The sequence below is a fragment of the Alligator sinensis genome, unplaced genomic scaffold (assembly GCF_000455745.1).
Source record: "Alligator sinensis unplaced genomic scaffold, ASM45574v1 scaffold293_2, whole genome shotgun sequence".
NCBI lineage: Eukaryota > Metazoa > Chordata > Crocodylia > Alligatoridae > Alligator > Alligator sinensis.
In genome coordinates this window covers 278,811-306,675 of record NW_005842922.1, presented here as the reverse complement: position 1 = coordinate 306,675, position 27,865 = coordinate 278,811, and the positions used below count along the sequence as shown (strand labels likewise).

At 47.8% G+C, this 27,865-nt stretch overlaps 1 protein-coding gene across 5 annotated transcripts in view; it reads right to left on the bottom strand.

Moving 5' to 3' along the window:
- LOC102373944 (ADAMTS-like protein 2) overlaps nt 1-27,335 on the bottom strand; it is a 28,357-nt gene extending 1,022 nt beyond the window's left edge. Inside the window, exons 1-15 of one of the 5 annotated variants that reach the window (XM_014525981.2) lie at nt 27,208-27,335; nt 21,268-21,343; nt 20,413-20,515; nt 18,561-18,706; nt 16,475-16,598; nt 13,942-14,022; nt 13,206-13,381; nt 12,529-12,814; nt 11,748-12,165; nt 10,760-10,866; nt 8,882-9,008; nt 7,345-7,558; nt 6,478-6,633; nt 5,820-5,990; nt 2,174-2,350 (exon numbers count right to left, since the gene is read on the bottom strand). In XM_014525981.2, the coding sequence (XP_014381467.2) occupies nt 2,174-2,350; nt 5,820-5,990; nt 6,478-6,633; nt 7,345-7,558; nt 8,882-9,008; nt 10,760-10,866; nt 11,748-12,165; nt 12,529-12,814; nt 13,206-13,381; nt 13,942-14,022; nt 16,475-16,598; nt 18,561-18,706; nt 20,413-20,515; nt 21,268-21,343; nt 27,208-27,239 (2,394 nt within the window). In that variant the 5' untranslated portion in view covers nt 27,240-27,335. Of the gene's footprint in view, nt 1-2,173; nt 5,244-5,616; nt 5,991-6,477; nt 6,634-7,344; nt 7,559-8,881; nt 9,012-10,759; nt 10,867-11,747; nt 12,166-12,528; nt 12,815-13,205; nt 13,382-13,941; nt 14,023-15,833; nt 16,042-16,474; nt 16,722-18,560; nt 18,707-20,143; nt 20,516-21,267; nt 21,344-27,207 lie in introns of those variants that run through there. The other 4 variants (XM_025192437.1, XM_025192435.1, XM_025192436.1 and 1 more) reach the window with 4 other exon arrangements.
- Nucleotides 27,336-27,865: the final 530 nt, after the last annotated feature.

Genomic DNA, 27,865 nt, shown 5'->3' with positions numbered 1-27,865 from the left:
TCCCCAGACAGCCTCACATCACATCAATAATACAGAATTTTAATGGAGCTCAAGTAAAGACTAGTGTTCTCCCTCTGCCTTTCCCTGTCCCTATTGCTGTATTCCTAAGGGATTAGGACATAAGTAGAAATCCTTCCTTTTCAGTGTAATGGCTAGCAGCTCATGAATGTCACCAAGGGCAGCCAGAGATCTGCAGAAGCTGAACGAATGGGTTAGCATTGTTACTAACTTACCTGTGTGTAAGGTAACTAACTTACCACTACTACTAATTTACTACTCTGTAGAGTGCCTGCAGAGATTGCCCACCCCCTAGGGCAGGCAGATTAAGAGGACTTTAGAAAACTAAGGACCGAAGCAGCTAAGAAACAGGTCAGGACTTACAGTCAGTGACAAAGAAGTGTGCAAGGAAACTGGAGAGACTGACAATGGGGCATGGAAGCTTTCACTTTGGCTGGGACTCCAGTCTTAGTCAGGCAGTGACAAACTAGTAACCGCTGATGACTCTTTGGTGACTTAGTATCTTCGGAAGCTTTTACCTGGGAGGGAGCACCCTTCCAAACATACTGGAGAAAGCACCCTTCCAACGTTTATATCGAGTGTTCTCCGAAACGGAGCTCTCTTCCCATGCCTGAGGAAGGGTCCCTCCTCCAGGCTAGGGTGGTGCTATATAGGACCTTACCCTGTTGCTGTCTATTCTATGGACAGAGTACTTCAGTCCCCAGGGCTGTCACTCAGGTCCCTGTTTCTAACCCAAAGCTCACACACAAGCTTATGTTGTCTCCTGCATGTCTCTTTGTGCTGTTCAGGGAGATGGTCACCAAATTTTGGGGCTATCCTCACCTCAAAAGGCTTATGCTACCTTCTCCATCAGACTTAATTGTGCCACAGGCACCAATAGGAATGTAAAAATACTCTCTGCCCCCTCTCCCCAGGTTCCCTCAATACCTCATACTTCTAGGCCTTTTCTGCTACAGCACTCTCCACCATCTCCTTCCCTCTCCCCAGCTCCCTCCCCTCTCCTCTCCTCAAGCCTTGTATTTGCTTTCTCCATTCTCCTTACAGAGCCTTCAGTACCTATCACCATGGGTAGCCTCCCGTGGCCAACCTCGCTGAGTGGGGAGGGGTGTTCCCCGCAGCCAATCTCACTGACGGGGGGAGGGGAGGGAAGAGGGTGGTCCTCCCCGGGCCGATCACTGCAACCACTTCCGGAAGTGGCTGCCGCCCCTTCTGGGGGGCCCTCCCCCCCCCCCCACTCCGGGAGGGGGCCCCAGCCACTTCTGGGAGCGCTGCTCCCTGGCTGGTGCTCATGGGGGGGGGCACCTGCCCCCCCAGCTCATCGCCTAAGCAGCTTAAAAAGATCTTCCCAGAGCCACCCATCCTAGCCTTCAGACAAGCACCGAACCTTGCCAACCTCATCACCAGAAGCAAACTTCCTCAAGCCCAGAACACACCAAAAGGATCCAGACCGTGCCATGACAAGAAATGCAAAACCTGCCCCCACATCTCCACCACCCCCACTATTACTACACCCCACAACAGAGCCATCAGCATCCCAGGATCTTACAGCTGCACCTCCAGAAATGTAATATACCTCATCCAATGCACCAAATGCCCTGATGGAAGATATGTAGGAGAGACCAAACAACAACTGCGCACCAGAATGAACGCACACTGGAAATCCATCAAAGACAGAAATACCCAATTACCGGTGGGGGCACATTTCTCACAGGAGGCCCACTCTCTCTCCAATCTCTCAGTCCTGATCCTCAAGGGAAACTTACACAACACTTCCCAGAGACGAGCCTATGAGCTCCATTTCATCAACCTGCTGGATACTAGAGATCAGGGACTAAACATAGACATTGGATTTTTGATACATTATAATCTGCCTGGCAACTGACTCCCCAGCCCAGCCCAGCTCCTGGCTTCTTTACTTTTCATTCCATCCAGGAAGAGCACACACCAACTGCTGACACTTCCTTAGCCTGACAAAGGGTTTTTGAACCCGAAAGCTTGCTTAATAACTATTCTCCAACTATTTGGGTTGGTCTAATAAAAGATATCAAATTCACCCAAGGTGTCTGCCAGTCAGGGGGTGCACTGGTGCTCTCAGGGGGTGCACGTGCACCCCCTACACGTTGCCACTACCTATCACCTTTCCCTCAAACCTTACCTGAGACCAAGATGTGATGAACCATGTAGAGCAAGGTCTCTTGAAACAGGCTGCCTGCACCTCAGGTTTCTGGGAGGTATCGCAGCGCATTTCAGGATATTCCCTATACACACCATTCTCCAGGCCTGCGCAGAGTACACTCCGAGTCTTCATCCCACGGCCACAGCTGGCATCACACTGGAAGAGAGAAGCAGCCAAGGATGAACTGGTCAGTAATGAACAACATAATCTGGGCATGGGATTTGTGCTTCTTCCTCACCAACAGCAAAACCAATGCATAGATGCCCAGCTTGCAGGTGCATAGTAAGTCTCCATGGATAAGTGCCTGCAAAGGGCTTTGAGTTTCTTGGATATAGGGCACAGGCATGCGCATTGTTATTACTCTTTGGCAAATATTGGGCCTCTGCATTCTGAGTGGCTTGGTGTGAGCATGACTGCTGCGAGAGACCCCTAGGTCCCACATCATAGTGATAATGAAGGTGAGGAATTGAGAGCTCTGTGGTTGTTTTACACACCCATCAGCATGGCTTCTTTCAGTGTATTTATGTGCCCAGGCAAGGGACAGACAGGTACGTAGAGTGTGTTGATGCATTAACCTCAGTCAGTACCTGGGGAGAACAGTACACTTCACACTTCCCAAAAGAAACTGAAGTAACACAGCATGGGATTGGTTGTTACAAGCTTGAGGCAGACCTCTGCACAGAGACCAAATGACATCTAACTGTATGATCAGTGTCTCCGCTTCAGGGAGAGCTCCTATAAATTCAGTCATACAGTTAATTCTGCTCTGTTCCTTTAGTGCAGTCAGAGCCCCAGCCAGTGAATTGAGCGATAGCTGAGCCTTCATTGCTTTTCACTCATGTTTGCCATGCTGGGCTAGCATGGGGGCAAGGAAGGGCTCTCATTCCTATTCTATGTGGATCAGCTCACTGGGTTCTGACCCATGTCAGGCCATCTAGAGCAAGGAAAGCAACATGAGAAAGAAAGAGCCCAACTGGCCTCTCGACGCTCAGATGGAACTGACAGGGTGAGCTGCAGTGCTCTATGTAAACCATTCAGCATGCAAGGCCTAAAGGGATTAATGAAGCAGGGAATTAGTATCTCAGGTGTCATCTATTACCAGGGAGAAGAGGCAGGTTTGATCAGGGGCTGTTCAACCAAAGAGAGAACAACATTTAGTCAAGGGTGGGAGGAACTCAGGTAACCAAACCTTGAAATAGGGAGTTAATGAACTCTCCCCCAACCTCACTGGCCCCTCTGACTGCATCATGTCCATGCTCTGCCTTAACACTACTTGAGGCCTGGATGCTTCTGCCAAATATCACGATCCCTCCTGATTTAGCTCTAAATCCACATTAGCACCATGCATCACACAGCAGCTCCAAGCCCCCAGTGCCCTGCCTGGCGCTTCCTGGATGCGCTAGGATTCTGAATGCCTCATAACGCATTGAGCTAATGCATGACTGATGACAAAGTTGGCAGGCAGTGCAGAGCAGCACCTGGTCTAAGGCTGCCCCATGGGACCAGCAGGCTTAGTCTGCAGCACAAACTACCATTTTGAAAAACTGGCAGGAAGCACAAACCTTGTCCCTGGAACTTCTATGCTGTTTTGGAACTGGCAGTGCCTGTAGCATGGACAGCACTTGAAACTGGTTGGCAGAGGGTAGCTGGTAGCCACAATGTGCTGGAAAGGATGGTATGGCTGGAAACTACCCGTAGTGGACCTGTACCCTTTCTCTAGTCCTAGACCTATACAGTTCCATGCAGACATAACCATGTTCCCACAACCTCTCCTGTGTTGCAGCCTCACCCCCTGTGAAAAACATCCCACACCCCAGATCTCGAAATCTGGTCACACTAGACACCAAGCTACTGAGGCAGAAGGAAGACAGGGACATGTCTCATGAGCTTCTGGCCATGGGAGATGGTCACAATGGAGTGTTCTTCCATTGGCTCTTATTGAAAATGAGTCACCCAGGGAGAAATTCAATATGACCTTGATAGCCTGGATGTGAAATTTCTCTGTCTGGGCCCAAGGTTCTGGCTCAGGCCCATCCCTAGTGTTCCCCACTGTAACTGTGCTGTAGATTCTATAAGTGATCTGTGAAGTTTTGGGTTTAACAGCCCAACCAAAAAAAAAAAATACAATTCAGTTCAGGCCAAATTAAAAAAATTGGGGTATTTTCAATTAAACAAATAAAGCAACCCCCTCCTCAACCCAAAATGTTTTATCATCCAGAAATGTTTTGTTAGACACAAAACAAAATGTTCTGTTTAAGTTTTTAGGTACTTACTGCTTTAAGAAAAAACAATTCTCTCTCTTTTAATGTGGGTCATTTTTGTTAAAATGAGAAATGCCACTTCAAAGTGAAAACCTGAAAGACTGCATTTTTTTAAATGCTGAAACCTAATGTTTTGTTTTTAAAATCTTTCCAAAGTTTTGATGGTATTGAAGTGATGCTGAAGTCATGATAATCCAGGATATATGTGAGAGGCAAGGATTTTTGTGGGTAATGTCTGATGTTTTCAGACTCTCCGTTCTCCCCCCACAATTTTATCCCTGCCAAAACTACTCATTGAACTGACCCTGATTTTGTTTTGATCCCTTCAAAGTTTCATTATTTTTTGGTGAGTATACTATTAACTGAAAAAGTCTTGCCTAATTTTTATTTGAATTTGGGGTTCTTGCTTGGAGACACACTGTGGTCAGCAAGAATCAGGGCAGCAGAGAGCACTTCCTTAGGACAATGCTGCCCTCTGATGGGAGCTGAGAGTGCATTCAAACCAGCTCAGAGTCGCACAGCTGTGGGACCATGGGCTTTGTGACTCCTGTCTGCTTTGCGAACATCCTGTGCATCCTGTTGTTGGAAAGAGGCCACAGAGCTAACCCCATACAAGGTCACATGACCACCACATCAGCACAGGAGCTGCAACAGGGCCATGCAACACCATTCTGAGCACCCAATGCACTTATGCTCCAATGGGATGTATTGGTCCACCCCTCAAGTCATTCTTTCTGACCAATGGTAGTCCATGAAGAGGGGATCCAGAGATCATTCTCGGCTTCATGCTGAAGGAAGCAAAAGGAAAAGAACTGTAAGCAGGTGGGTCACTGTGGTGTAGAGAGGATTCAGGAGAAATGGTTCCTGGGTGCAAGGAGGTGAGAAATTTTCCCCTGACACCAGCCATGGGACAGGCTATGGGTATGATCTTCCTGTCCCACAGTAGATAGGGAGATCCACCACTGCTGAGTGAGAACTGCTGCATTATGTCCTCAGCTCCTGCAGGCTGCATCCTGGCCTCTACAGCACGAATCCCCCACCCCCTGCCTGACCAGGTACAATGATGCCTCTGTTACCCAGACTGCAGAAAGGAACATTTCCTTGGATTCTTCTCATCTCCAGTGCTTGTATTTTGATCCCTCCCATCGACTACAAGGACTCTCCATTTCTTGAGGATCACATATGTCTTGTTGCCTTCCCAAAGTCCCTTGATACTAATACACAAGACCTCTGGGCTTATGGGAGTCATACTGGAAAGTTGTCAGACACAGGAAGCTGGGCTGAAGGAGAAGACTGGGCCCTTTCTCTCTGTCTGAGGAAGGGCAAGACAGAGGGCAGGTGGAAAGAGACAACTCCAGACTTACCTGGTCCCATTCTTGCTCCACCCAGTGGGCAGGGCAATTCTTGTCTCCACAGGGGTGGACAGTCAGAGGTTTGGCTACAGCATCACACTGCGAGTCTGAGATCACCTTCCCCTCCTGGTTGCGGCACACAACGAAACGGCTCATTCGCCCTTCACCGCACAGTCCTGAGCACTTGAAGAAATAAAGGGTATGTAAACTACAGGTTTGTAAATATACAGGTCACTGAACAGCACCAGAGCAGGTGAAGGTAGCCTGGACTAGTGCCTGAAGCATGGGCATCAAAAGGGTGAGTTCTGTTCCTGCCTTGGACACTGACACACTTTGGTCAAATCACTTCAGCTGCCAATGCAGCAGCTGCTAGCATCAAGATTGCACAACAGTTTCCATTCTCATTTTTTCCAGTCATTTAGAACTTCCCCAAACTTCTGACTTTGAGGCTGACATTCTCCAGGTTTAGACTCAGCGCATGTTTTTTAAAAAGTCTGAGTCAAAACAATTCAGCCATTTTTTCTGGGTACAAACTGCAGGTTAGAAATGTCCCCTGTAATGCATCAGTGGGGAATCTAGTCTCCCATCTCTTCAGCCCTGAGCTGCCACAGTTCTTCCCCCAGCTTCCAAACCCTGCACAGAGAAGGGAGAGCATCCTTGTTGGACTCACCGGTCCCCAGTCTGAGGTGGTCCAGTGCCGGTCACAGGGTGGGCCCATGCATTCCTTTTCACTGGTAGGTTTCTTGGATTCATCACAGAGGGGTGCCTCCACTGAGCATCGTACCTCCCTCTTCATCATCCCCTGACTGCCACACTGAGCAGAACACTACAAAAGGGGAAGCAGCCCAAGTCAGTATGGGGATAGGAAGTAGGAAAAGTGAGGAGAAAGGTTTTTTATTTCTTTTTCCTTTTTTCTCCTCAGAATGAAGCTGGTATTGGTGGTGATAGGGAAGGTGGCCTTATGACTAATGTACCAGAAGGGGAAGATAAATGCAGCCGCTTATTTTCTCCGTGTCCTGGGGTAAGTCCTTCAAAACATGGCTTTACAAGTTTTGGGTTTCCGTCATGTCACAGGCCCGAGTTCTCAAATGGGCTCACACACAGCCCCTTCTAACTTAATGGCACCTGAGGCTGTTTGACCCTTCAAAAATCGGGTCCAAGGTGTGTCTGTAATCACCTAAAATCAATGGCCTCTTCCATGTCTCTCTTTATCTGTAAAGTAGGAGCTAAACTTGTCTCTGTCATATGAGTATTGCATGCACTGAGAGTCTAGCCAGGAAGAGAGTATACAAATACCAGTTGCTATAAATGATGGCAGTGGATGTTAGTCCTCTGGGCTGTGTCAGAACAAGTAAAGGATAGACAAATACTGGACAAGCTTCCTCAGGCAACCCCTCAAAGATGTCTCAGCCAGGTTGATGATCTCTGAACATCATAGCTAGGAAAGTGTCAGTTGGCTGCAGGCAGATTTCCTTTGGTCCTGGACCAGTGTCTGGTTTAACCCTGACACCTGGGGGTAGGTCCTTGCTCTCCATACCTCAGACCACTTAGAGAGTTCCCATTGGGGCCCACAGGCCTTGTTCTTGCATGCTTTCTTTTCCATTGGCCTGGTCAGGCCAGCTGACTCGCACAACTCGTCATACACAGAGCTGTCAAAGCCTGGAGCCAGCATCTTCCAGCAGCGCACAGTCCGATACTGATAGCCTTCCCCGCAGGTCCTGGAGCACTCACTCCACCGGCTGGTCTCCCACCTTCATGAGGGATTGCAAGGAAGGAAGAAACAAAGCAAGACACAGTTCAGAATGTGGCATGCTGAGTGGCAGATGGGGCAAGGACTGGACTAGCTGGTACAAGCCACTGATGGGCTTCTCACTGCTAGCCCTGCCTGCCACCATGTGTACATGGGAACTGCAGTCACACTGCCAACAACAAGATTTTATTGGACCATTATTGTTGTTTGTTGAAATAACCGTTCCTCCTTAGTATCTCAGATGCCACACAGAATTTGGCTGTGCTTAAAAGCAAAGCTGCATGGGACTCTCCCCAGGGCAAGGGTATTAATGCTTATATCCTAGCCAAGTCCCTACTGCCATCCTTCAGTGACCTAAAATTTGCTGAGTAAGTGACTCTGGACACACCGTTTTCTTTCACTTTCTGCCCCACCTGCTGTAGAGAAATGTTGAGTCTGGTTTGAAGGCTGTGACTTTCCTCCGCAGAGGTGCATGCATGCGGGGGGGCTGATTCTCCCAATGTCTTGCATTGTAAATGGAAGGGTGGGGGTCAGGTAAGGAGCGTGAGGAGTCCTGGCTATGCATACACCCCCAGTCACCTGAGTGCTTGGCAGGAGGAATCACAGGTCACTAATGAAAAGGGGGTTGAGTAACTTATTCCCCCTCATCAGAATAACAGAAGCACTGGGGTGAGTCATGGCTCCTCCTCTTCTGATGCTCCCATGGTGGTGCCTAGCATAAGGCAGGTGCTAAATGAAGTGTCTTGCCCATGGTCTGCAAGTTCTGTTTAGTGCTTCTGGCACTCTCAGTGGAAGGTAATGCAGAAATGTCACTGGATATTTTTTCACTGCCTTTAAATGAATAGTGCTGTTTTTTTCCAGTTTGTTGTAAAGCCATGAAACCCACCCCAGCAAATGGCAAACCAGTGTTCTCAGCATCTCTTTATTCAAAGGAGGTAGTTTCTCTACAGGAGAACCTTCTCGGGTATATGAGAGTCACCCCCCCATGCTATAATACCAATATCACCTGCAAAAGGCAATAGACAAGTTCAGTTTTTCATTCCATCCCTTTCTAATACTCTGCACTGTGTATGCAAAATAATCCACAGTGTAAGATGTACTAAGTGGGATGAGTGACACAACACAGAAATCCACCTGCCCCGCTTCCCCTCAGCTTCTTTTCCCCATGTGCTTCCTCTCTCTTTCATTGCCAAAATGACACACTCTTACTCATTGATTTCTTGTGCACTATTCTGCCAATGAACTCTTGCACCAGTCACCATCTTCCTTGGCTTTCTGGATGTGTTTCTCAGAGATGGGTTGAGGCTTGAGTGTTTCAGTTTACCTGGGCTGGCAGTCTCTCCCTGTACAGAACTCATGAGTAGGTTCTGGGCGGGTCAACGCATCACAGTTTGTGTCATCTACTTCCACTCCATCGTAGCGTACACACATGGCGTAGGAGGTGCTGATGCCTGCTGGACACCGAGAATCTCTCTTAACAAAGGTCCACAAGCATGTGCTATCCAATAAAAGGCTGCTGTCTCCACTGGTTACACCAGTTATTTATGAAATGATAGAATCAAAGAAAATTAGGGTTGGAAGGGACCTCAGGAGGTCATCTAGTCCAACCACCTGCTCAAACCAGGACCATCCCCAACTAGATCATCCCAGACAAGGCTTTGTCTAGCCAGGTCTTAAAAACCTCCAAAGATGGAGGTTTTTAAGACCTGGCCTCTACAGCCTCTCTGGGTAACCTGTTCCAGTGCTTTACTACCGTCCTACTGAGAAATATTTTCTTAATATCTAACCCAAGTTTCCCTTGCTGCAACTCAACTTTAGAACATTGCTCCTTGTCCTGTTATTTGCCACCACTGAGAACAGTCTAGCTCCATCCTCTTGGGAATCACCCGTCAGGTAGTTGAAGGCTGTTTTTAAATCCCCCCTCAGTCTTCTCTTCTGCAGACTAAATAAGCCCAGTTCCCTCAGCCTCTCCTCATAAGTCATGTGCCCCAGCCCCTAACCAGAAATGGGAATCAGAAATGGGGCCTACTATATCAGAGATTTTAGGGTCCATTAGAAAAGTACAAATATCCACTGATCAGTATCTGTAAAAGAGCTCTGAAACTGAGTCCACCTGGGAAAACTGGTAGGCCACCAGCTGAGAGCAGAGCTGATGACTTCAGAGCACAATATACAGGAGCCAGTGATGTAAATTCAACAGAGGCTGTTGAGGGGTTTGCTGCTACTTCACCTCTCCCCAGGTCAGTGACCCCCTAGATTGATTTCAGTAGGGGAGAAAACAAGCTGAACCTTGTCTGATGCTCCCATCCTCTGAATCACTTAAGCTTATGCTGACCCCAATCTACACAAGATTCAGCTATAAAAAGAAGTCCTCCTCAGATGACAGCTCTTAAGCATATTGACCCTGTTCTCTCCCAAAACACCCTTCTGGTCACCTCAGGTGCATAAAACCAAAGGGCAAAAAATCTCAGAGCCCAGCTTGGAGCCTTGTGTATTCAAACCTATGGATTCTCACCACTTCCAGTTGTAACCCTATTGTCAGTTGGACTCAGGTTCTTCTCATTGACTCAGCACAATTTTTAAAAGCACAAAAGCTTGCACCCAATTCCAGGAGCATCCCCACTACCCATTAAGAGCATGTGCCTCCCTCTCTTCTGTGCACCATACGCTGGGGGTAGGTACAGCAGGAGCTGTGCCTGTGGGTAAGAGTTAAGTCTTGTACATGGTATATCCAGATCCAAACCTATCTTGAGTTTATTCTTTATTTGCATTTTTAACAGAATTTAATGCTGCCAAGAAGTGTCTAGGTGATGCACTCTGCAAACTATCTTTCAGATAGCAGCAGAGCCAGCTTTCTTTACTACACTCCCCTATCCAAAGGCTTTGAACCAGACCTGAATGAATGAATGGGATGGTTCATTCTCCCATACCAGCAATAGTCAACAAGAGTGTGGGTCAATGCCTGAGGGTCTGGTAGCTTTTGTGGTGTGACTCCTTTCGTCCCGGGAACAGGGTGAGTCAGGCTTTTAAGGATATCAGTTGCCAACTACGAGACAGGCACTGAAATACTTTTAAAAATCCATCCCCAAATGAGTTAGCAGAGGTTATTAAAGAGCCTTCAAATAAAAACAGCTTCTGGATGCTGCAGGCATACCTGGGAACCTTCTAGTGAAAGGCCATGACACCCTAAAACCAAACCTACCAGAAGTGCATGTGGAGCTGCAGGGGGCATAGGCAGAGACCTTCCACCGGTACATGTCAGCTAGGCTGATGTCATCTTGGCCCACAGGACTCACCTCAAACTCATTGCTGCAGAGAAAGGAGCAGGAGTGAGCTTTCTTTGGGACAAAAGGAAGGAAAGGTCATCTGCCGAAAGCTGGAAGGGAGGGAGCTTCATTTCCTCCAACCATCCCAGGGTGCCTGAAGGAACAGGAATGTCTAGCTCTTTGGCTCGTTGCTCTATCTCCCATGCCCCAGAAGGAGATGCAGTGTTTCTTTGGTTGGCAGTGTATTTTGAAGGGTTCTCAGACTCATGGGTTCTGAATGGCCAACCACATAGCTCTTACTTTTACATAAATCCATTCTGTCTTAATAGGTGTTAAACAATTAATTTAAAGGAACTGCTGCTTATCCACTTCCACATTTTATATGTGTGTGTTTGCATATGCATGCATTTGGACATTAAGAGGAGGCTGAACAGATATTTGCCTGGGGTTATATGATCCCGGCACCCATTCCTGCCCGGGGCAGGGGGTTGGACCTGATGATCTGTTTAGGTTCCTTCCAACCCCAGCAACTATGATACTATGATCTGTGCCTACAGAGATGGAGTCAGGATGTAGTGTCTTGAGCTCCTCCTCTGCATGTATGAGTAAGGGCCTCCGTGGTGGAGGAAAGATCATCAAAAGACCATTTTAAAGGATCACTTAGGAGGTGACCAAATCCTTCTGGAATGGGGGATGGACTATAGGACATAATTTGATAGCTTAGGCTAGCTGGCACAGCTGCTGACTTTGGCCTATTTCCCCTACTGGTTAACACCATTGGTGAGGCATCCACCAGGATCATGCCATAATCATCAAGGTGCTAGGGAGGGGAAACACATGCAGAAAACACTGAGGCTGTCAGAACATTAGGCTGATCATCCTTCCTCAGATAAAGTTTGCCCTACCTTGTGAAGAGTGCCTCACCTTTCAGGAGCTTGGAGAGGCTCAGCCTGGTGCATGTTCCCAACGGTTGAGTTGGAACCCAAGAGGATGTTCTGCAGGGGTACTGTCCTGGTGTAGTTAGCTGCCTCCTCTTGACTCCCTGCGTAAGTCTCTGACTTCACACTCTCCAGTGAGCTCTTCTGGGCAGGTCCCTTGCGCTGCCTCTCTGGCCACCCATCCCCCAGCTCACTCCAAAGCCCTCCTGTCAAGTTCTTCTGCCCCAGCTTGGCAGTTAGGTGCTGCAGTTCCCTGCAAAAGGCAGCATTTTGTGGGTCCCGGTGACATAACCTCCTGAAGAGATGGAGCCTGGATGCCTTGATCCCACTGCTCTCTGGGAGCTCTGGCTGCATCACACTGAAGGGTATGGTTGTACTGATGGAAATCTGATTTAATCTGAGGGCTAAAGGAAAATTTCGTTGCATTAGTGACTCCACTGAGGTTAGAATACCATCTTTCCTTCTTGATCCACCACCCTCCCCGACCCTCCCCACTAAGAAAGCTCCTACTGATTTCAGTGGAAGCAGTCAGGGCAATGCTGAAAATCTCTCTTAAAAGTCTTACTTTCAAAGAGCACTGCAGATGTCCAGACCCAAGGTAGCCAAGAAAAGAAACAAACCCAAGTCTGTTTTTCCACCCACTGCCACCTCCTCCTCCTCTCCCACTCTGTTGGCAAGGCAGACTTGTCTTATCTGGAAGCCAAACTTATCTTCCTCCTTTTTCCCCTGTTCCCAGCCCCAATCCCCAGTCTGAGCAGTGAAGTTACTCTGGAAAAAGGCTTGGCTGCTGAAGCTCATGTCTTCGGGCTCTTCTTGTGGTTGGAGTTGGTCTCTGGCATCATCCGATGAGAGAGAAATCCAAGTGGAATTGAAGTCCTGGGCAGCCCTGGAATCTGCTGGCATCAGAACTTGATCTTTCTGACTGGACTCTGGCGGATGAAGGTAAAGAGGTGCATCTATGGTGGGGGGAGCTGTTCGGAGAGCTGGTGATGGTGTCCGTGGCACAGTATAGTCATAAGTAATATGAGGCATTTTCCCATTAAAGTTATAGTACTGGAAGCAAGAGAGAAGGAAATAGAAACCCTTTTATCTCACTGACATGTACCACAAAGAAATATTTTAACCACATCCTACAACCTGCACAACCTGCAGTTGTGCAGGGGTTGAATTAGATGAGCCTGGAAGTCCCTCCCAACCCTATGATTCTATGAGTGAAAGAATAATGTCTTGGTGAGAAACACAGAAGAAACTGTGCCACCACAACAGCTAAAGGGTAGCGCCCCCCTTGGGCAGTGCCAGGCTATCTCTAAAGACATCAGTGTAAGGAATGATGCACCAGTCACATGAATGCTCAGAATTCCCTCATCTGATTGGATACTTGTAGGCTTTGGACTCATAAAGAACACAAGCAATGAAGCAGCCCGATCTTTAGATCCTTACATACCATGGCATTCAGAGACTGGTTGGTGGGCCCATGGGCAATGATGTACTCCAGGCCATCAGAGTGCAGGCTGGGTGGCCGGCGGTACTTAAACACAGTGCCAGAAACCCTGAAGTTCTGGGGATTGTCAATGGCTGAGTTCCCATTGAAGAAAAAGTTCCCATATTCATCTGCCAGTGCTGCAAAGACAGAAAGAGTGGAGCAGACAGAAGTAGGAAGATAGGAAGCTTAACTCCAAGCAGACTCCTAGGAGAAGTCAACAACAGCTCATGAGTTTATATTCACAGCATTACAGCACTGATCCTGGGGAGCAGAGAAGGGAGTGAATTAACTTCTTTAAAAAAAAAATGATAGCAGGGTCATTTCCCTATAATTGGCTATATAAAGGTTTTCCACATCAGATCAAAACAGCAGTGACCAAGGCCTGAGGCTACAGAGAAAGCCAAGACAAGAATACTCAAAGCAACATTGCTGGTGGCAGAGCTCCTGAAGAGATGGGAGCCACATGAAACTGCCTCTTTACTCCTACCCATTCTTTGCCTCCCACAGCCATGCAACATTTATGCCTGTGGCTTCCTGAAGGCTCCCACTGAGCTTTTTGCATGTCCCTTCCACTGCTTTCTGCTGCTCCACAACTTCCCCACCCTCATCATGATACACCATAGATGCAATCAGGGCCCTTGCCCCAAATTCAAGCTGCAGGACCAGACTCTCAATGGCATTCTTTTCTGCTGCTTACCCAGAATGTTTTCAGTTTTCCTTCGCTCAATGATGAGGATGTCCATGGCACCAGCAGGGATGTTTGTGATAAATACATAACCTGTGGGATGAGAACAGAACAAAGGGCTCGGAAAACTAGAGACTCAGACACGTCCAACACCACTGGGAAACTGAGTGAGAGGATCAGCTGACTGGGCTTGTGCTACAGCAAGGGTGGGCAACAGTTGTTTGCGGTGTGTGTGTGTGTGTGTGTGTGCAGGAGGACAATGAAGCCCTCAAGTAGATTGTATACAAGAGGGAAGGCTTCAGCTCCAGGGCCAGTGTTTTGGGAGTTCAGGAGCTAGTCTCAGCTCCCCCTTTGTGTACTTTTGTGTTCACAGCTCTAAAAAAAATCTCTCCTCTGATGCTCCAAGCCCTGGTAGGAGAGCTGCTGAACTTCAGGGCCCAGAGAGGTTGTGGAATCTTCATCCTTGGAGGTTTTTAAGACCAGGCTAAACAAAGCCTTGGGTGGGATGATATAATTGGGAATGGTCCTATTTTGAACAGGGGGTTAGACTAGATGACCTCCTGAGGTCCCTTTCAACCCTCATTTTCTATGATTCTATATATACTGTGCTGAACTTGGGTGTAAGAGCAAGCACTGCCACTCTTTAAGGACAAGTGTGTGAAAAGATGAGAAGCCAAGTACTGACTAGTCTTGGCTCTGAACAAGCAACCTAAGGGTTCTGTTTCCCTTCACCAATCCCCTGAACCCCAGAGGGGAAGAGGGAGAAAGCAAGGAAGTACACAAGACCATGTTGAAAAGGCCTGGAACGCTTTTGCCTGCTTGCACTTTACACTGGAAATGCAGATTCTGTCTATCACAGAATACTTTATGGTGACAGGAAAACTAGTGGAATAATGATACCACAAGAGACTCTATACATTTCAGTGCAGGGGTGGCAGTATTAGCTGTAGTTTAGAAAGAGCCATGCAAACTGTGCATGCTGCTATAGTCTCAAGTGTAATAATAACTAACAGATAAGCAGTAGTGAAGGGAAGGAATTTTAGGCAAACTATGAGAAACTTTTAGAAATGTGTTCAGTTCAATAGCCAGCAACGTTTTGGAGCTGCAGGCTAGAACCATCCTGCGGTCCAAAGTAGACCGGTCTTCTGACCCAACCATGGCCACTGCTGCCACAACCACCACTGCCACCACCATTTTTCCCCACTACCTGGCTACAGCCTCAGTGGAGCTCCTTGCTGCCCAGCCCCAGCACAGGCATGGGCACAGGCAAAGCCCCCTGTTGCCACAACACTGTTGGAACTCCATGCCACTGAAGTCCCCTGGATCCACAGGCTGGACCATCCAGTGGCTCCATGTGCCAGATTTGGCCCATGGGTCAGATGTTACCAAGCCCTGGTATAGTTGATCTTTTAAATTCACATGCCTAACATGCATTTGAAAGAAAGATATCTTTGCTAAAGTTTCAACAATCTCTCCCGCCCTTGTCTTTTCAGCTAAGCTGTGAGTGCTTGAAGTAAAAATCCCTGAGTCCCAAAGAATTCTTCAGCAGAATTGAAGAGACCAAAAATGTGACAGTTCTGATTATGTACAAATTGATCCTAGCAAGAAAGTTATACTTATTTTTAGAACCTTGTCAGGGCTTCTTTAGCTATTGTAATGGAACAAACCCAATTTAAAAAATTTCCACTTTTAGTCACCAATGAAAGTACATTTTGGAGCTGGGTTTACCTGTTATTGGGAATTGTTCCCAGGAAAGGAAAACAAAAAAACCCCAAAGTCTATTGATAATTTTCTGCTTCCCACCTGCCAGGCTTGTAAAGACAGTGGGGGCAGTTACAGCTGAACTGTGTGCAGACAACAAAGTCTCCCACCAGTAGGAGACTGCTGTATCATGATGAAATTACCATAAAGTTGAGTAAGTGCCTGAAAATGTCCTGCCACTGCATTCCTCTGGCTACTGATGCTTCACCATGTTTCCCTACCATTCAGCCTGGGTGAGGAGGTACACATAAGAGGTGTAGCAAGAGTCTGAAGGATGACCCACTAGCATCAACTCAGTTTGAGAAAAAACCACTGCAGTATATAGAACTGGAGAGAGCATCAGAATGACAGCTGTGGATGGAAACAGCAAGAGATACTTAGAAATTAATTGACCCTCTTCCTATGAGATGAAAACCCAAGTACAAAATTAACTCAGAGCACAAAATAAAGACAATGCATTGAATTTCTAACATAATCTGGCAGGGGCAGGTTGCCAAAATCAATAGAAACAAATAGGTCCCCAGCTGCTTCACATTGTAAAGAGGTGGAGGGAAACCTCACTAACCTAACAGAGAGCAGATCGAACCAATTTCAGCTAGTGAATTAGCCGAGCAGGCAAAATATAATCATTTTTGGTTAAATTGGAAAAGAAAGGCAGGACATTATTCAGCTCCCACAGCTGTGCAGCTCATATTCTGACTGAAGCCACATCACTACGTACTGAGTAGCAGGTGGCAGCAACAAGCAACTCATAATGGCTCTTGACGGTGTTAATAGGGTGTACCTAACTGTGAGATCCCCTTTCGGAAGCTGCCTGAGACCCGGTAGCAAGTGCTGCCGTCTCCTCCACACACCCTGCATCTGTCCATCGTCTGGGCTGAGTAGAGACTCCCGTCGCACCCAACTGGCTGCAAGGAATGAAAAAGAAAAGACATGGCCCAGTTTTGAAGGGAGAAGTATTCCCTACAGACCCCCCTGCTATACAGCAGTGAGACAAGTCTCCACCTTGGAGAGAAGTCATCAGTCAAGAAAGCTTGCATGTCTAGGAAACCAGAAGGTGTAACCCTGGGGATTGGGGATGAGGGGCAGTTTCAGTTCACCCTGTAGCTACCTTTAACCTGATGCACCTGATTGCAATTACAGATTAGAATATTCTTCCTCCAGGAAGTACACATCCAGGAGGGGCCTTGTTGAAAAAGGCCAATGCCTCTAGGAGGTAGCACGTCAAGAAATGACAACACTGAGCCATCAAACCATGGTCAAGCCTTATGATCTTAAAAATTCAACATGTATTAATTAATTGTATATATGTACCAAATACATAGAGGTACAATTGCAGTGCAAGGAAAGCCATACTAACAAGGTAAACATTCTTTCACTGCTGGTTAACCCTATGTAAGAGAGCACAGGGTGTGTTCTGTTACTCCTAGGGGCATGGGCAGCAGCAAGGCAGCCTTGAACTGGCTATTTTCCCTAATCAGGCCTATTTACCGGGTTGGAAACAGGGCCCAGTTGTTCACTATAAGAGCAGGGCCCTGAATAGCAAAGCCAGCAGTCTGCTGCTAGCAGCTGGGAGCATACCACCTGGCTGAGCTGCTGCTCATGGAACAACCTTGTAGGTAAGGGCAGGAGTTATGGGGATGGCTGGAGGCTCCTGGTCCTGGGGCATGACCTAAAATTACACCCTGCTGGGGTTGGATGGTGTGGATGGGGCTGCTTGTGGCAGGGCAGCTACCAGGAAATGCCACACCTGGGCCCTCCCCAGTGAAGGGCGAGTATGGGATGCCAGAAAGCCTCAGTTCCCGCTGCCTTGTGGGTGACCCTGTGGAGGGGAAAGGCTAGGGGAGAACACCCTAAAAGACAAAACAAGGGCCCAGACTCACCATGAGTTCTGAGGTGGGGTTCTGGCCAGGTGAAGGGGCCATAGATGGTGCCCAAACTGACAGTGAGATCTGAGGCTGCACTAAGGGAGCCGGGAGTGAGACTCCAGGGGAGTGGGGCCCTGAGTCTTCGGGGAGCTATGTGTGGAGCTCCTGGGGTAAAGGGATAAGGAGATTGTGAGCCCAGTGTAAGGCAGGGGATAAGGCCTAGTGCAGGGAAGGGGATGGGGCTTGGAGACCTGAGTAGAGTGGAACTTGGAGCCCAGAGTGGGACTTGGAGCCCAGAGTGGGGCTTGGAGCCCTAAATGGGGATGGGGGTTGGAGCCCAGAGTTGCTAGGGGCCTGGAGCCCAGCATCGGTAGGGGCTTGGAGCCCCAAATGGATAAGGGCTGGGAGCCCTGAGGGATGAACAGAAGGACAGCCCAGTGTGAAGGCACTGGGACTATGAGCTCCAGTGGAGAGTGAGAGTCCTGCATGAGATTCTGGGGCTTGAGTCCCAGTGGAGGACACTGGAAAAACATGGATGCCAGCTGCGTGGCATGGGACACAGTATAGGGTAGCATGGAGCTGTGTATATGGGCCCATGGCTTCAGGGCAGGTAAATGGGCAGCCTCCCACCTTATTGACATCCTTCAATCATTATCATCAAGCAATGGCAGGTGAGGTAGGTGGGCGGTCTACCCAGAGACAAGTGGGTGGGCCTATGCTTAGACAGGCCCCGGGATGCCCACCTGTTACACCCTACAAGAACAAATCATGGGTGCTGATTGTTTTCTTCCTCCTCAAAGGGAGAATACAGATACCCCAGACAAGCACATGGGGGAATATAACAGCTTCCCATTCCCAACAGGCATTATTACAATAGTTACAAATATACTTTACTAGTCAACCATTTTGTTTTACTGCTAGTAATCATAGAGCTTTGACTGCAATGATGTAAAACCATGCCCACACCCTCCACATACCCGGCCCTCCCTTCAGCTGCCTCACCTCACATTTTCCACTGATGCAGACCCCTTGGTAGGTTCTGTCCTTGCAAGATGTGCCATCCTGAGCACGGGCCATCAACTGCCTCTCTCCATTCCTGGTGGTGCACTGTAGATCACATGGTTTGTTGGAGATACTGGTGTAATCATCTAAAGAGGGAAAGGTGAACAAGCAATAGGCAGAGTGGCAGGGGCAAAGCATGGAAGGCTCAGTGGCTGGCAGAGACAGAGTTCCTCTCTAGATTTCTAGTTTTATGCTACCCTGCTCAGAAACAATGGAGTGCCATTGCCACTTTGATATCCTCTGGTGGCAGAAGTGAAATGATTTGATGGTCTCTCTCCCCAGCTAGGAAGTGGAGTTATGTCCAACTTAAAAAGAACCATCCCCTACAATTGGCACTGTAACAGGCAATATCACTCAAGAAGCTAAGATTGTTGATGACAAGGTTTTAGCAGAATTCGCAGATTCATTGGAATCTGACAGGGGCTGTGTTGTGAATGCTTCTGCTATGGCCATTATAGTAGTTGGAACAGTTCATGCCAAGAAATTAGACCATTTCTAAATGACAACTGTCATACAATAACAGAATATCTAAAGCCAACCCCAAAGAATAGTCTATACTTACTGGCTGGCATTGCACTACCTGATATCAGAAAGAAGGTAGTGAGCCAAAAAGCAAGATCATAGCAGATGGAAGACCCCAGGCATTTGCTCTGTAGTCACACACAAGTAACTAAATGGCTTAAAATGTGAAAGGGTTTTGTGACCAGTGTTGTGCTGTTGGACATGACTGATAGGGTATGACTAACGTTATGGAAGAAAATATTACATGCAATCAGGTGCTCTGAAATGGACCTGGAACCCCAGGAGGACCTTTCCAAAGAGGTGGATCTAGACTGGCCAACATGGCGATACCTGAATCACCTGCACATGCAAACTAAAAGATCAAAAACAAACATGATCAAATGGGGCTACTTTGATGATACGAACATATACGAGTGCAGTGAAGTGCAGACTATGGAGGACCTGCTTGTTTGCTGACTTCTTGGTGATACCTGTATGATGGAGAACCTCGCTGCAGCAATGCAAAGAGCCATTGCTTGTGCACAATTCTGGAAATTCATCTAGTTTATAACAAGGACACAAGAAGAAGAAGAACTCAAGAAGCTGGCTGAATGGGCATGGACAGAAAACTTCCCTCTTTCCTCAGTTAAGGTGGCCATGTGTTAGTCAGACAATACAGGGAAGCTCATCCTGTTGCCAGTTCTGTTCTTTGGATACATGAAGACCCCAGACTCCAAAGCTCCTAAATCACCAGCTTTTGCAGCTTTAAATATGAGCATTTTAGGTCAAGCCTCTTGGTCGAGGTGTTTGAAAGTGACAGGTGATTTTGGAAGCTCTGGAGGAGGCATGTTAGAGGGATCTAATTTCCAGAAAGTCTTTACCACCCAGCCACTGAAAACCAGGCTCCCTTAAGGTGTCTCAGATGGGCACTGAAAAATGAAGTTACCAAGATGATCAGTCACTTGGAAAATCTTACTCCCAAGTCTAGTTTAAAGCAGTATTTTAGGTAAGAGAATACTTACAACCAGGAGTAGAGCAGGCAAAGAGAAGAAGGCCTCTCAGATAAGAGTGACTCTTCAAGAGAAGCTGGAAGAAATGCCTGCACAGCAGGGAACAGGCAGCTCTGAAGCAGGAGATTTCACACACAGAGCATGAAGGCTCCTTAATCAGTAGGCAACTCTCCAATCTCCGGGCTGTGGTATCTCTCCCACTTACAAGGTACCCCCAGACAGCCCTATTCTTCTTCCCCTTTCACATCCTCTGTTCAGAGCTGTTTCACTGATGGACAAACCTGGATAAAGAGGCATCCAGTTATAATAGCGCTTCCCAAAGGCCTTGGCATTGAAACTGGAACACTGCTGTTGTTTGAAGCTGGCTGTGTTGGCTGGGCAGGGCTGTGGAAAAAACAAACCCAGTGTTATCTTCCTAGAAAAAAACAAGAGTGCTATGGAGAAATGAAGTTTCTGAACTGCAACAGCAGGGGAGCTGAATGCCTCCCATATCTGAGAAGAGGGTGAATGACCTCTTAGGTCAAGGCTAGGACCCCTGGCAGGGTAATGCAAGAAAGCTCCAGATGAGTTTAGTCTAGACAGCAGGCCTTCCTCAGCTCACAGCAGTGGAGAGACACTTAGAATGGCACAAAAGAGACCATTGTGTCTGGTGGACAGAGCAGAGGCTGTGAGTCAGGATTACTGGGTTCCACACTTGCTCTGCCCTGGTATCACTGAGCAAGTCCCTTTTTCCACATAACATGGAAATACCATCTGAAAGCACTTTAATATGCACAGAGGAAGCCTGCTACAGATGTCTTCCTCCTAGGTTACTATTCTTATTATGTATTAACATTAATAAAATATTCAGTGGTGTTTGACTAGATTAGCCCCATTGAGTCCAGGCTGCTGCTTTTCTCAATGCTAGCCTTGTTCTTGCCAGTAAAATTAACATATTACATCACACCGGTGACAGCCTGAATTCTGAGGTAACCTTGTATATCCATACTACTGTCTGCACCAGTCAGAACCTTGATCCACTTGCTCTAAATCTCATCCAGAATAGTGAGGCTTGCATGGGCACTGCAGCCTCAGGATCACTCCTTGAAGCCATGTTATTTCCCTGGCAGTAAATGGGCAACACTGAGAGTTGTTACCTGTTGCTGGCACAGTTGATAATGCTTTGATTGGCCCACACACATGGTGCTGTTTGTTCCTTGAGATATCAGGAGTCTGCAATGTAGAGAAGAGAAAGGAACAATAGCCTGGAGGACAATAAGGTGCTATAATATAGAGAAGATAAGATAGTAGTGGCCCAGGGCTTAACATACACAAGCAGAGAGGCAGCGATTTTTATAAGGGTATGTAAGCTAGCAAACGGCTTTTCTATCTAGCTTGTCAGAGAGCACCTAGTAATGTGAAAGAAAAATATTTCCAGCGGCCTCAAAGTTAGGGTGGGATGTTCTCATTTAGGAACGGGAGTCAGGATGAAGGACTTGACAGAATAAAAGTACGCAAGAGCATTATTACCACCCTCCAGGAAGGGCCAATTCCTCTCATCCTGCCCAGCTGGAAAGATGGGTAAGATCATGTGAAAAATATGAATCCATCTACGTACAACTTACCTGTGACTACAAACTATTCTGAATGTGAGGCTCGTCTCCCTTCTCTGTCATCTTTTAACCTTTGGGGTGAAATTTTAAGGAGTGGCAATGTAGAGCACACAACAGAAGTTTGTTAAATCTTGATTGTCCTCTCCTACAAGGAAACACCTTTGGGCAAAGAATTTGGTACTATGCAGAAGAACCAGTGTGCCCACATGAGGGGTAACTAAACAACACATCAAAGCAGGGGTTGCCAACCTGTGGCATGGGTGTCACAAATGGCATGGGCAGCCTCTGTGCCTGGCGCATGGCAGATCAGGGAGGGGACAGGCATCACAGCGGCAGATAGAGCAGGAAACAGAAAGCAAAGTAGTAAATGGGCAGTGAGCACAAGGATGGAAGCAGAAAGCAGAGCAGCAGCCTAGGCTGGGAACAGAAAGCAGAGCAGCCCATTGGGCTGAGGAAGGGGATTGGAGTGGCACTTAGCAAAGTTGCAAGACTAATTTGTGGCATGCCTGCCAAAAAGATTGGCCCCTGCTACTGTCTAGAATTTGGGTCACCTGATGAGATTGATCAGAAGGGTCACCTGACAAAAATAAAAGGGCAGGTCTCTCACCAGCCATTTTAGAGAGAGGAAAAAGACACTGGAAGGTGCAATCATTTTAGAGAGAGGAAAAAGACACTGGAAGGGGGAAAAGTGAGAGAAGACTCCGTGTTTCAGAAAAGAACCCACATGCACAAGGAATGGGGAAGAGGGAGGATCTTGGACTCCGTAAAAGATCTCAGCTCAAAGAATCTCTGAGAGTCATGAGACAACTTGAGGCAAGAAACTGTATGCAGCTGTTGCATTGTTTTGTGTAGCTTTCCATAGTGCACTGAAAGGCTTTGCAAAGCTTGACACTATGCATCTCAATTACTGGGTGTCCCTTGAGAGGTAAATAGTAAACCAGAGGCCCATGAAGCTGGATGTTTGGGAAGAAATGCACTTAGAGGTGTCTGGTTGTGGCCAATGCTGGTTCTGAGGTCTTGGGCACCTGAACCACAAGGATCCATTACTGTGAAGGGATAAGAGACAGAGAGTTTGTGCCGAGGAAGTGAGGTGGAGACATCAGTGAAAACTACAAGTGCCTATTCAGGCCCAGTGACATTTAAAAGCACGTGTCCAGCATATGGAACCTAAACCCAACAATACAGGGAGTATCTGGCAAAGGCTGTTTTACCAGGCTTGTGATGAGCCACTAGAAGATCAAAATCAAAGAAACCCTACTGGAAGTCAGAAAACCTGGGCTTTGTTCCCAGCTCTGCCACCAGCCTACTATGTGACCTGGGACAAACTGCTTCTGCTTGCTTCCCTTCCCACCTTTTACCTGTTTTATTCTGTCTGTAAGGTCCCTGAGCCAGGGCCTCTTGTACTAGGAAAAAATATAGCACCTTGCACTTTGTAACTTTGGAGACCTCATTTCAAGGTCTCTAGGTGCTACAGTAATACAGATTAGTATTACTAACAGTAATAAGAACTGACACAGCATCTTTTTCATTGGAAATTGCTGTTTCCTCAAAATCAATCCGTTTCATGCAAATGTGTCAATTTTGACAAAATACCATTCAGAAAAATAGGAAAACAGCCTTTCAGAAAAGTGGAGTTCTTGACAGTAACAAAGGAGATAGCTAGGAAACTGCAGAAGTCAGTTTGCTATTTTGGAATAAAATCATGGGTTCAGTGAGAAGATCCTAAGCAGTAAAAAAAGTTAATAATGTTGGAAACTGAATTTGTATCATAAAGCTTTCAAGTTCCCCTCCACTTGAGATGGAGCAGGGCACAGGGGGCATTTTAACACGTGCTCTGGGGGGTGGGAGGTGCACTTTAATTAGAGCAGCTCCAAATGCCTGCAGCGTCTTGTGTATCAGCACCTCTGTGCTTCAAAATGGGGGGGAGAGGGAGGCGACGCTTTAACTAAAGCTCATCAAATGAGCTCTAGTTAAACTGTCCTCACTACCATTTTGAAGCACAGGGATGCTGATACACAAGATGCAGAGGCTGCTGGAGCATGCTAATTAGCACAGTAGCTCAATTAATCGAGTCTGCTCTGATGCGCTGCAATTGCAGCACATTGAAGCAGCCTCCCCGCATGTCTACAGGCACCCTGCATTATTTCAAACTGGTTGCAGACTCAGGCAAAACCTGTTGCATCATATGCTCTGGGAAGATTTTCTTTGCAGCCACAGAACTTTTCTTTTTTAATGCAAGCTTGGCTTCTGCAACAATGATCTGGCGTGAGCGTTAAATACTGAAACAAGTTCCCTGATCAAAGAACTGCAAAGGGCCTGATCCACAGCTCACTGTAGTCAGTGGAAAGACTCTTACTAGGCTTTGGATCGGGCCAAAGAGCCCTGACTATGAGGGCACAGGGGATGCCCCAGGGGCACACAGGCCCGCTTTTGCATTTCCTTTCCCCATCTTTCTCCCATGATTGCAGTGTCTGAGCTCACAGGGTGGAGCGGATGTGCAGACACTGGCATGCCTTGTTAGCAGCGAGGTTGTTTGAGAATCATAGCTATCTCCAGATGGAAGGCACCTCGGCACATCCGGACCCTAATTATGCAGCCAGCCAGCCCACATAAAAGAAGGGTTTTTTTTTCCTTTTGAAGGACGGAAAGGGGAGGGGGGGGCTTGCCTGGGCTTCCTCCGCTCAGAAGTGCGTTCATGTGGAAGGGAAAGGAGCAGAGCAGTGGAGCAGGCACAGTGAGCTCACTGCACTCTCAGATGCCAGCTCTCATTAGCATCCAGGGAGTCTGGAGTAGCAGGTTAAAGAGGTTCCTCTCCAGGGGTCTCATTCATCTCTTTAGTGGAGGTCTGGGGCTTCCGCTCCAGTCTCCTGCTCAGCCTTCAGCGGCAAATTTGACATAAGCTAGCAGCATAGGCAGGGCAAGAAAACAGCAGCGGGAGTTTGTGCAGCTGAAGCCAGTACCTCCACCCCCACCCCTTTCAACCTTTGCCACTGGGAAGCTGCACAGGTCATTTGTCTGCTGTAGCTTGAGGGAATGAATGAAGATGTCATAACAGACCATGGAGACAAGGTAAAACAAAGAACAGGAGAGAGAGAGAACAGGAGAGAAAACTCTATGAAAAGGAAGCAGATGTCCCAGGAAGTAGTTGTCACTCCCACAGAAGGCTCTGGGCACTTGTACATGTAATGATGTCATGATGTACACATGATGAAAATTTACCTTTGTGTGGCTTAATGGTGTCACACATTACCTGTACCCAAGTCTTGTGGATTTTAAAAGAGTTTGCATCATTGCAAACTAAAGTACACCCTGATGTAGTTTAGTTTGCAAAGTTGCAACATGGAAAGAATCAGGCCCCATGACACTTCTGCCTTCAGCAGGCTTCTGTGGCCAGCAGGACACTTGGAGTTGCCCAGGAATGGGCTGGCTTGCCCCGGTGCAGCGCAGGAAGGCGGCAGGAGGGCAGCTGAGTTTGCTGGCAGCAGAAGGTGGCAGTGCATGGGGTGCTGCAAACTCAGGTGGGCTGCTAGCTGACCAGGTGCTGCCCCAGCTCAGAGGTGTCCAATCCAATGCTTCCCCAAGCCCGTCCAGGCTTCCAGTGCCCTATGCACCATCCCCGCCACTTTCCCCAGACATCAGCACACCCAGCTGCCCTCCTACCCTCTCCCCACACTGCCCCAGGGGCAAGCTGGGTGTGCTGGCAGCCAGAGAAGGCAGCGGAGATGGGGCATGGGGCATTGGAAACTTGGGTGGGCTCAGGGTAGCACTGGATTGGACACCTCCAAGCTGGGGCAACACCCAGCCAGCTAGCAGCCCTCCTGGTCTTCCAACACCCCATGCACCATCCCTGCCACCTTCTCTGGCTGCCAGCAAACCCAGCCGCCCCCCTGCGCTGCCCCAGGGGCAAGCCAGCCCGTTCCTAGGTGGCCCCAGGCATCCTGCTGGCCACAAGAGCCTGCTGAAGGCAGAAGCAGTGAGGGGCCTGATCCTTTATTTTTTTCAGCAGAGCCTGCTGGCCTCTCACATGGGGGGTGCAGTGTAAGCAAGCTTACCGATTAATGGCACAGATTAATGGCCTCCCAGCCATGGGAGAGACAGGCAGGCTCCACCAAAAAAAAAGGATCAGGCCTCTCGCTACTTCTGCCTTCAGCAGGTGCCTGTGGCTGCCAGGACAACCACAAATATGCAGTGACAGAAACTGAAATGGTGAAGTTTCAATTAAAAACTCAATGTTTCAATTTAGGTAGCATAGAATGCAAACTGAAGGACTAAACCCACGTCATATGTACAAGAGCCTAACTCGGCAGTGTCATAAGCAATCAAGTAGGTTACACACTGGGAATAGATCAGTGTAAGTCGCTGTAGTGAAACAGTGCAGCTGGCATGATTTGGCATTCCAGGGTTTGCCAAGTGAAGGGCAATATAAGATAAAGTCAGTCCCATTATGCCTAACATTCACAAAGAAAGATCCAGCTCAGACATAAATGCTGGATTGTTTTTATTGGCAGATTATTTTTCTTGCAAGCCATCCTGAGACATTTTTGGGAAGGAAGGCATATAAATAAATAAATAAATAAAATGCTGAATTGCAATAGCTTATGCTCGGACTGAAGTTGCTCCCCAGAGAATTATCAAACCAGTATAAATTATGAATATTTTACAGGCCCACCGGGTGCCAAGTCAGGGCATGCCCTCTCCATGCTAACTTATCTTCTGATTATCTTTCACTTTGTGCAGGAAACACTCTTCTCCTCACATCACATAGATGCAAAGAAGGGGAAGGAAGAGGGGACTATAGTATATGAATAACTGCACAGCCCAGTATGCTTGGTTATTCCAGGATTTGTCCATTTGCCTACTATAAATGGAGGCCTTTTTCTGTGCCCAATGTACTGAGGATATGAGTGTATTATAGCTCCCAGCTATATGACTTCTTGCTCAAACTATAAAGGCTTATATTTTAACTCCAGAAGTCCTCAGTTAAGTTTCCAATCAAGCAAAGTGGTAATCATCACACTAATACTGGTTGCTGCTCAGGTGCAGAGCAAAACCTGCTTGTACCAACCATTGCTGTTCTGAGAGCACTGGACTTCCTTGGGAGCTTGAAGAGAATGATCTTTCTTTCAACCTTCAAACATCTGTTGAGAGGCTTTGAGTCTGGTTGCTGGTGAGCTCATTAGGACAAAGAAATATGCTAGTGTTTGGCTACAGCTGTTTCAGATCTACAAATATTGGATTGTTACTGTCACTTTGAATATTTGGTGGTTTCAGGAAAAGAGAGAAATATCCACCACTTCAGAACTTGAAATAATTCAGATGCTCAACAACAAAGGCAAAACTCACTGGTTTGGCTGTTGGTAAATGAAGTCTCCCTCTCCCCTCTCATCACACATTACCTGTATCTTAGCCCCTAAACAACCAATCAGCGAAGGTTTCATTTGCACCAGTAGCATCAGTATTTGATGGTGCTGTTAAATTGCTTACCTTTGCTGCAAGCAGTGCCTCTCCCGGGACATCACTCCTCCCCCACAGGTGCGGGAGCATGTGGACCAGGAACTCCATTCCCCCCACCACTTGGTGACCTCTTCATCCCATGTGCCAGCTCCTTCTGCTGCCTCACTACTGTCCTGACAAAAACAGAGAATGGTTAGCTTGAGAACCCCAGACCTGTACCCATAGGTGACATGTAGGGGAAGCATGGAGGGCATGTGCCCCCCCCCCGATTTGTTGCCAACAACACTGCCACTGGTGTCTGAGGGCAGTTGTCGCTCATCACCCCCTGCCCCTTGCCACCAACACTGCCGCAGCCGCCTGTGGGCAGTCCCCACTTGGCCCGCCCTCACTGCTGTCACTGCGGTCGCCTGTGGGTGGTCCCCGCTCGCTGCCACCACACTCGTGCTGCCAACACCGCCACCTGCAGGCGGTCACCGTGCCCCCCCAAGCCTCAGGAGGTACGAGTCATTTGTGCCTGTACCTTCCCTGCTAGAAGAGGGGACAAGTCAGTGCTAGGCAGATCCTCTAGGACTACAGGAGTAAAGATTTTAAGTCTTCTGATTTGAAGGGGATGGCCCTACCATTGCACACTCAGAACTGTATGGCTCTTGTCACCTAGACCCTAGTGTCTTCCTGCTCCCAAGGTACA